This window comes from Poeciliopsis prolifica, unplaced genomic scaffold (assembly GCF_027474105.1).
Source record: "Poeciliopsis prolifica strain line A6 unplaced genomic scaffold, Auburn_PproV2 SCAFFOLD046, whole genome shotgun sequence".
NCBI classification, from domain to species: domain Eukaryota; kingdom Metazoa; phylum Chordata; class Actinopteri; order Cyprinodontiformes; family Poeciliidae; genus Poeciliopsis; species Poeciliopsis prolifica.
In genome coordinates this window covers 3,673,433-3,683,504 of record NW_026562421.1, presented here as the reverse complement: position 1 = coordinate 3,683,504, position 10,072 = coordinate 3,673,433, and the positions used below count along the sequence as shown (strand labels likewise).

Genomic DNA, 10,072 nt, shown 5'->3' with positions numbered 1-10,072 from the left:
GTGCAGCAGGAGGAAGAATCTCGTCAGATGGATTGCTTCTGTTTTTCATTTTCCCCAAATCATAAAACAGTGTTTTTAAAACTATTTCATTTTGTACCTAAAATTTGATCTTTTATGGTGTTTATTGGGGAAAATTTCACCTTTAGTTGTTAAAAAAAGTAACTGTATGACTCAGCATTACTTTAATTAGGCCCACGGGCCACATTTTGGAAACCCTGATCCAGATCCATGTTCATTGTTTGATGACCTAGCCAAAGCCCAGATGGCCTATTCAAAGCCCGGACATGACCAGATGAAGATGAGACAACTGGGTTTTGTTTCCATGGTGATAAACATTTAACCTGCCAACTAAATATTTATTTAGAAGCAAAATATTTTAATGTAAACTAAATATGTAGCTTGATAAGAAACTTTTATTTACATCTGAATAAATAATTTGGTGGAAATAAAAAATAAACCCCATTTTCTCCTCTGATGAATTGATAAACCAAACTATTACTGTTCATTTTTAACAGTGTATCTTTCCAAACATTCAAAAGAAAATCACTTCATTAAGTTATTATTGCCTATCACTAATATCAATAATAACTGCCTTATTAATGGTAATGAATCTGAAATAAAAGCTGCAGCTTCTCACAGCGGGATCTATTTATTTATTTCTGACTCCGCCTGTCTTCATAGGCGGGGTTTCACTCTGCTGCCCTTAAAGGAAGTTCTCAGAATCACTCAGGACCGACCAAACCGGCACAGCGACGCATTCCGAGGAGTTTCTGTTTACCTGTCCGCCAGGTGCGCAGCGTCACGGCGGGGCGCCGAGCGGCTCCGGGCCGGTTCCTCTGCAGCGATGTGTGACTGTCTGCCGGCGTGTCTGCGGCGGCTCCTCCCGGTGAAACCGAACCAGGGAGACGGGAAGGACAGGGCGGATGCTGACGGGAGGAGACCCGAGGTCAGCCCGCCGCCGCCGCCGGACCGGCCGGACCGGCCGTCGGAAAGCGCCATCTACACCGGGATCTGGCCGTTCGAGGCCCGGCACCGGGACGAGCTGTCCTTCCAGGTGGGGGACCTGCTGGAGGTCCTGAGCCGCAGCGGGGACTGGTGGACGGCCAGGAAGATCGAGAGGAACGGGCGCATCCTGGGAACCGGCATCGTTCCGCACAACTACCTGGCCAGAGCGGAGTCCCTGCAGATGGAGCCGTGAGTACTTTCCACATCCCGGCCAGAGCGTTTCCACCTGAGTTGGACCGGAACAAACTGCAGCTGTCCAACAAATGGTCCCGGTAAAAACTTCACTCAGGTCAATTCAGCGACTTTCTGATGGTTTCATCTGCTGATAAATACATAAAATACCTTTTAGGAAAAACATCCTACTTTTTTCTGGCGCCCCCTCTGAAACGGCGCCCAAACGGCGCCTAATTCACTGCAAACTGACCAGAACGTCAGGATTTTGATATCTAACAATTACAGAATAAATCAAATGTTATGTGGACATTTTGGTATTTTAGACAACAAAATGAAAATAATTCACATAAATGACATAATTGCAAAAGAAACATTTTCCAAATCAATTTCTTTCAGTTAAAAATTAATTAATCTGAACAAAAACAGCCAGAATGTGTCTTAAAAATTAAATAATCAGGGACCAAAATATAAAGAGCAGAAATACTTCAAAATAAAATGACTCTAGTGAAAGTATGACAAGTATAAGTTAAGGTCATTTTATTTAAGTCGCTCATTTTCAGCAACAAGGCAGAATCAGAAGGAAATACAAACAAAACAACAAAAAGGTCAAAGGTCAGCACAGTAAAAATACGTTTCCAAAAAAAGTAACTCGTCTCCACCCAACTCTCCCTTTAGCATTCAGGATAATAACAATGGATTTTCTTTATTGTCTGTTCAAAACAAGCCTAATTAATCTGATCATAATTCATCATCAGATTAAAAATCTGGAACTGAGCTGAAACCTGCAGACTAGCAGTAATTTAATCTGAGCATCGATATGTGGATCCTTTCCTATTAATCTAAAGCGGCTTCACTTCAGGTTTCATAACGTTAACATTCATTCATTCATTCATTCATTCATTCGTTCATTCAGAGGGAAACAACTTTACAGCTTCAGAAATATTTATTCTAGTCGTTCCTCTGATGTTTCCTCAGAAAGTCGAAAACCTCACTTTTCAACTTTCTGAGTTTGAAAAGTTGAAAGTTTGCAAGAAAAAAACTGAGATTTTGAGATTAATTTCAGGAATATTCTGGAAAGAAAATCCAAGAAAATGTCTGAATTTCAAAAGTCAAAAACTTCTTTTTTCAGAAAAGAAAAGAAAAGATTAGTTTGGCTTTTAAACTCAGAAATGTTCTTGTTTTTTTTCTAATTTTTTATGTTAATCTCAAAACTTCAGAATTTTATAGTAAACTTTTGACTTTTCAAAGTCTGAAAATTTCTTTCTAGAAAAAACAAGAACATTTCTGACTTTCAAAAGTAAAAAATTTGCTTGAAAAAACTTGAGGAAATTTCAAATAACAGTTTGAAATTTTCTGAGTTTCAAAAGAATTTGTTTGACTTTTGACGTTTTCTTGTTTTTCTAGAAAATTTCTAAGATTAATATAAAAATTTCAGATTATTTTGCGGACATTTTCTCCTCTGTTTTTCCACATCCTGCCTCTTTGCGAAGAGAAAACATCCAGGCCTGAATGAATCTGAGGAAAAGTTTTAAGTCCTTTCTAGTGTCACGTCGCTGTCACCTTCTCTCCCAGAGCAAAGCATGATGGGACTGCAAGGCAGTTAATTAATAACCAGCACCCTGTGGCCAAAGGCAAAGTCCTGAAACTGATCTGGCTCCTAGTTCCCTATCATAAAATGAGAGATTCCTGTAATAAGGAAGTAGTTTAGCTGTGTGATTCAGACAACGAAGGCAACTGAAATCCAGAATGTTTGGATTCTGATTGATCAAATCTAACCTAAAATGTCCAAAAACTACTTTCAAACTGATAGTTTTGGACACTCTCTTTTTTTACTCACTTTTTCCTTCCACTCAACTTTCCCGTGGCTACAGCTCTCCAACCTGACAATCAGAAGTGTTTTCATGTTCAACATTATTTTTGGTGCTTAATTAACTTTAAATCATAATTGCTTGCTAATTTGGCCTTTTCAGAACCTTGCAGTGTTTCAGAGCTGATTAAAATGTGACCTAAATGTTTCAGACATTAGAGCAGAAACTTTAACTGAACCTCCTGTTGAACACTGTAAAAAATGCCTGTCATGCCTTTCATACCAGTGTGATTCCAGTCTGATGAGTGACGGACACCGGTTTGTTTCACGTCGGTATCGCTCGTCTCCGTTTACGGCTCCAGAATTGACCCGATTGTAATCAGCGTTCCTGGAAAAGGTTCAGAAACTTTGTGAAACTGGTTGTTAATGTTTAGTTTGTGCTAAAAACGTGTTTCAGATGATTGAAAGAATCTTCAAGCCGGCAGAAATTTTACAGTTTAACATTTTAATTAACGATAAAAAAAATTGCATTTAGAAAATATCAGCTTCTACAGAAAAACTAAAAGTTTTAGTTAGTGGACAGATGTTTCTGATAATGTTTTATTCTGCAGCTGAAACGATTAATCAGACTAATCTTGACAAGGCGATTGTCAGTAACCCAGTCACAATAAGACATAAATCAATTAATCTCATAATAAATTAAAATAAATTGCATGATTTTTTTAACCAACAGCTGCAGGATAAAAGTTTTCAGTCTGGTGTTTTGGTCTCAGCCAGCTGTTTACAGAGACTTCATAATTAATTTTATTTGTTTTTTCTGTTTTTGTTCCTTTATTTTGGATATTTAACATGATCTCCAAGTCCAGTGTTAAATCAGCCCCACACTGTTTAGTTAGCATCAGAAAGTTAGCATCATTAAGTTAGAATCAGAAAGTTAGCATCAATAAACTGATGCTAACTAATGTTTAGCTGCAGATAAACATTGGCAGTAATTATTGCGATAATAAAATTGTTGCTTTGACACCATTTTCGTGCCAACTAATACATTTTAATGTAGTGAAGAACTCTGAACCCGGTTTCGTCTCCATCCAGATGGTTCTTCGGGACGATGAGTCGCTTCGAAGCCCAAAACATCCTGATGGAGCCAGCGAACCAGGACGCCTCTTTCCTGGTTCGGAAAAGCGAGAGGGACAGCATCGGATACGTTCTTTCAGGCAAGAAAAGAAAAGCCGGGCTTTTAGTTTTACAGCTGACTTCCTGTTTTATGTTGGGTTAGCAATCTGAACATTAGCTTAGCTGCTATCTGGTTGATGCTCTTTCCAGATAAATTAAAAAGTGCTGATTTACTTGGATGCTTTCTAAGCTTTCAGTTGAATCAATTATTAGTTTTGATTATCAACCTTTCACAATTCTGATGATAGAAATGTTTTTGATTAATGCTTTAGTACTTTTGCTAACATTAGCATTTAGCACATTTAGCTTCCCCTGAATTACTTTTTCTGAATAAATTCTAAAGTTTTGTGAACTTTCAGTTGAGTAAAGTTCAACATCTGTGTTGAAGTTTTGGATATCAACTATCAAGCAATTAGATGCTTATATGCTCTTATTTTGAAGTGGGTACAGATTGTTTCCTCTCTTCTTGTCCTCTCTCTTTTCTCCCTAATAACTTTATTTCAAACTAACATACAGACAGTAAAGAGCAACATAAACATAAAATTACATATTTAAGGAAGTTATTATGTCAAAATGAAATTGGTGCTCAAAGGTTGATATTAGCATTAGCTTCTGGTAAATATCATGTTGGTGTAGTGCTTTAGCATTAGTGGAACTAATGTTTACAATTAGTGCTTTATGATTAGCGCAGCTAGCTCTTAAGTTAGCGCCGCTCACCACTGCACTGCGGCCTCAACTGACCTTTTTTAGACCAGACTTGTAGTTTCACATCCTGTTTTTCAGACTTTTCGACTCTTTCCACTTCTGCTTCAGTCTCATCGTGTGTAAATTCTTCTGCAGTGAAATCCAACAATGCAGTCCGCCACTTTCGCATCCCACATAACGATGGGAGTTTTTATGTGGAGCAGACTCACAGGTTCAGCTCTCTGGCTGACCTGGTGACCTATTACTGCCAACACAGCCTCAACGACATCGACTCTCTGGGGAGTCCGTGCAACAAGGTAAAAAGGAGAAACGAAAGCATTCCCCCGCAGACATAAATGTCTCCTAAAAACATCTGTTTCCGGTGCCAGAAAAAGCCAAACATTGAGGATATCAACCACCTGCTGGATGATTGGGTTCTCCCGAAAAGCGAGTTCACCATCGAGAACCAACTCGGCAACGGCTGCTTCTCGCAGGTGTTCCGCGGTCGCTGGAAGAACCACATCAACGTCGCCATAAAGGTCCTGAAAAATGGTACGTCGTCACCCAAACCTGGAGACTGAAGGCTGCTTTCAGGAAAAGGTGGTGAAGGGATTCAAAGGGCCTCTGAACATCGTTAGGCTGCGTTCACACAACAGGCACCAAAATCACTACTTTTGCCCAAATGTGACTTTTTCACCCAGAAATTGACCAACTCTGATCAATTCTCCTCCCAAATCAATAACATCAGAACCCAGATTATTTTTGATACTTGTTTGATTTCACAGCCATTTTTCTGAGGGACGAGCCCAGAAAGGCAAATTGCCAGTTTCACCGACTTTAATATCAATATTTAGTGTTTTGAATCACAATGACGGATCATCTAAGTGCTGGTGTGAGATAATCACCTTCCACTCAAATCCAAATAATCCCACATCCAGAGAGATTATTAGACAGATATATAACGTAAAGGGAAGAGGACCAAGTATTGATCCTTGTGGAATCCCTTTTCTGATTAATGTTGATGATAAACATGAATTATAAATGCAAAATTATTGCAAAAATTATAGAAAAAGATCCAAGTTTATTGTTTTTGCTGTTGAAACTCAAAAAAACAGGGGTTTTAGAAAATAGAAACAAAATGGCTAAAAATAATCTGTTTATTTGGTTTTTCAAAAAACATTTCAAAATGAAAATAGTTTTGCAAAATAACTAAAATATTTTTTTGTGTTTTCTGCTTTTAATACTTGAATGAAAAAAACATAAAAATAATAAGAAATTGCAGTTTGAGCTTTGATTTAACTATTAAACCTAAAATAAAATGTTTTTTAATAGAAGCGATACCAGAAGTGATGGAAGAGATTATTTCACTTTATAAATAGAACTATAAATTTTAATTTATGAAAAAATACAAACTGTGTAGTTTTGGCATTTCTATTTTCTAATTTAGTTTTAAAACAAAAAAACATCAGATTTTTCATTTTTATGGTTTCATTTTGAAGCGAAAGAAACAGAAAAAAAAAAAAAGTCAGCTACTTTTAATATGAAGCAAAACCAGAAATGACAGAAACTCAGAGAGAAAGTTACTGGTTTGTGTTAAATGATGCTAAAAGTTTTTTATTTATGTATTAATAAACAAACAAAGGAGGCATTTTGCAAGTTTTTGACATGGCAACAGATTGTTTTAACTTCCAGGAAGAACAAAACTAAATCCAGAGGATAGTTTTGCTCTCTGGCTGTTTATATCTGTTTTCCACCAGACTCTGTAGACAACACAGAGTTTCACAGGGAAGTTGAAATCCTGAAGAGGCTGCAGCATCGCCACCTGATCTCCCTGTTCGCCATTTGCACCGAATCGTCGCCGTATTACATCATCACCGAGCTGATGGAGAAAGGCAGCCTGCTGCAGTTCCTTAGAGGTGAGCCTGTCTGGGATCCAGGAACTTTATTTTAAAGAGTTGAAGGTTCCTGGGATCTCTGGAAGAGTATCAAACCCAGATTACCAACCTTTGGTTTCAGGGAAAGAAGGACAAAATCAAGACGCTGCGTCTCTGATTGACATGGCCACCCAGGTGGCTGATGGGATGTCGTACCTGGAAGAGCAGAAGAGCATCCACAGAGACCTGGCAGCTCGAAATGTTCTAGTAGGAGAAGACTACATCTGCAAGGTGGCCGACTTTGGGCTGGCACGACTCGTCAAGGTGCGTTGGTCGACAGGAAGTTCTGTTTTGTTGGTTGGTTTGAATTGAACCAACCAAATGTTTTTGGTCCAGGAGCCGTTTTACATCTCGGAAGAGAAGAAGATTCCCTACAAATGGTCGGCGCCTGAAGCCATCAGCCACGGGAAGTTCTCCATCAAGTCAGACGTTTGGTCTTTTGGGGTTTTGCTCTATGAGATCATGACCTATGGAAGTGTCCCATACCCAGGTCAGTTCAGCAACATGCTTTTCATATCTACGGTACATAAATATGCCACTCCGTCTTTGTAAGCGCAAGGAAGTTGCGCTTACATGAGCATGGTTGACAGCGCTGATTGGTTGTTTCTAACCAGGAGCGGAGTATTTCTGCAGATGGCAGTAGAACCACAGCGTGGTTTTTTTCCACAGATCATCCATCTCGTGTCCTGCTGTCAGGACAAAGTGACAGTTTGAACGACATAAAACATTTATTTAAAAGTTACTTAGAACAAATTTAAAACCTAAATCATCTGACAAAGTTTTTCCAGCTACAAATAAAAAAAACTTATGAGCCGTTTTAGACTCTTAGCTTAATTGACTAATAAAAATCTTTGCTAAAAGGAAGGAGTTAGCTGTGTCTCCTGTCATGATTAAATTATGTTTTACAGAAAATATCTGTTATTTTTAGCTGTTTTGTTTATTTATTTTGGGTATTTAAAATGTTTTTCAGTCTCAGTTTAAATCTTCAGAAGTTGAAGTTTCACTGATCTTTAAAGGATTAACTTTGATTATTATGCAAATGGTTTCAAATGTAAATCTTTCCATTTTTCACAATAATTTAGTCATTGTTCTCTATGTGGCTGTAATTCTGTTTGAATATGTTCTGCTGTTTATCTTCTCATTCGTCACTCACAGCTCACACCAAACCCTGAAAAGTTTTCTGAAACTCAGACCTCTGCACTAATTTACTGCTTTTTATTCTGGTAAATTTTTTCCTCTGGCAGTTTGTGACGCAGTCCTCTGAAGCTTTAAAATGAGTTTTGATGTTTCGCAGAAGAGGGTTAGTGGAGAAACTTTGACCTCTGGGAACCTGTGGAGTTGATTTCAGCGGCTGCTGTGGTTAGAAGTTATCGCATGTTTGAGTGAAGAAATACAAGCATCCGTTCTGCAGTTTCACAACTAACATTAACTCAAAATACGTGCTTGTCACATGAAATATAAAACATGGCAGGTTTCATGCAGCTTCGGTTAGAAACTAGAGATCAGGGTGAACTCTGACCCGAACATTCAGAGCCACAAAGACAGTTCCAAAGTCGGCCTTCTGTCACCTGCAGAACATTTCCAGGATCAGAGAAACTCATCCAGGCTCATCAGCCACTTAAAGGTGTGACTGAAGTCAGTCAGAAGATTCAGATCGCTGCTGCTGCAGGAGTTCTGACTAAAACCAGAGACTCTGCCCAGTTCTGCAGGCCTGACATGAGTTGCGTTTCCATTAACCATATAATTGCACATTTGGAAAATACATTTTCTTAATTCATTGGACAAAAAAGACTCTGAGTCAAATATTTTGACTCAACAGAAAGAATTTAAAGAATAAATAAAATTTTGACAAACTAAATCTAGAGTATTTGAAGAAATGTCAAATTCGTGACTGTTTGGTGTTTCTGTAATGATGTGAAGCACCTTGTTGCTGCGCAAATAAACCACACTGCTGCTGTAAGAGGTTTATTTTCAGGCTCTGCTGCAATTAGAGCAAAAACGTCAGATATCTTCACCACTTCTGTTTTCTCCTTCCTTCTCTTTCTCGCTCTTCCTCCAGGCTTCAACAACCGCGAAGTTTACAACAAGTCAAGAGCGGCTACCGCATGGAGGCACCGAGCAAATGCCCGGCTTCGTCCACAGCATCATGCTGAACTGCTGGCAGGACCAGCCGGAGACAGGCCGACCTTCAAAGACCTCAAGGACATGCTGGAGAGAAGCTACTATGAGCTGGAGTCGCCACCAGAGGGCAGCAGGGAGCAGTGATCTGCACACAAACATGGCCGCTGCTGTGACAGAGATTACTGGACAGGCCACTTTAAAGACTCTTCACATCGTCACAACAAGAACAGAATCAGAACCGGGGTGTCCAACGTGCGGCTCGGGGGCCATTTGTGGCCCTCAGAACAATTTTTGGAAACCCTTGAAGATTGAAGTTTTTACTGATGCCATGTTGTTTAAAAAGTGATACAATTAAAATCTTAAAATGGAAAATGTGAAGTCCAACACACAGAATTCAACAGGTACAAAAACATCCAGTGGCTTTTACTAAAATTCAGATCATTTAGTAAATCTAGCAAAAACAAAACTGATTAAAATACTCAAGATGTTGTGGCCCCTGGAAGTTTCAACTTGACTTTTACGGCCCAAATGTCAACAGTTTGGAGAACCTGATCCAAACGAGGCAACTGCAGGTGCAACTTATGAGTAAACGTTTACACTACGAGTGGAGATGTTTCAAATCGTGCAATAGAGATGAATTTCTCTTTGTGTCTTTGTTCCTTCAGAGGAAACTGTAAATATTCTGGAGCTCATGTTCAAGTCTCACTGGCAGGTTTTAGTGAACATCACAACTTTCAGATTGTGAAATCAATTTGAATATCAAGACAATCTGAGTTGCAGCCAGTTTTTAATTGTCCAAAACTTGATTTTGTGCCACTCAGAGTGAAACTCGGTGGTGAAATCTGGATCGTTCTCCAACGAACCTCAACTAAAACCTAAATCAACTGTTTATAAGACAAAATGTCTGAATTTGTCATTTATGGCTCCATATCTATGTTTCTGTGCAAATGTTGACATTTTTATGTAATAAAATAATAATAATCTAAAACCGTCTCAGTGCTGCCCTCTTTGGGTTGAATGGAGGCTACTGCAGTTTAATTTGCCTTTTAGTTGCAGCTTAATGTTTATTTACACAGTAGAAATGTTTGTGGCTTTTTGGAAAAAAGTTGCTAGAAGGTCTGAAAAGTTGTTAAAGCAAAAAAAAAAAAACATCTCTTTTCCTCATTGAATTCTG

General features: G+C 38.7%; 1 protein-coding gene across 1 annotated transcript; it reads left to right on the top strand.

Moving 5' to 3' along the window:
• The first annotated feature begins 751 nt into the window (after window positions 1–751).
• LOC129377173 (protein-tyrosine kinase 6-like) lies at window positions 752–9,685 on the top strand. Its single transcript, XM_055056946.1, is given in 11 exon segments — window positions 752–1,194; window positions 4,079–4,200; window positions 5,000–5,160; window positions 5,233–5,395; window positions 6,601–6,759; window positions 6,860–7,041; window positions 7,114–7,267; window positions 8,837–8,863; window positions 8,866–8,904; window positions 8,907–8,948; window positions 8,951–9,685. Coding segments are annotated over 11 exon segments (1,491 nt in total). The 5' UTR covers window positions 752–844; the 3' UTR covers window positions 9,043–9,685.
• Window positions 9,686–10,072: the final 387 nt, after the last annotated feature.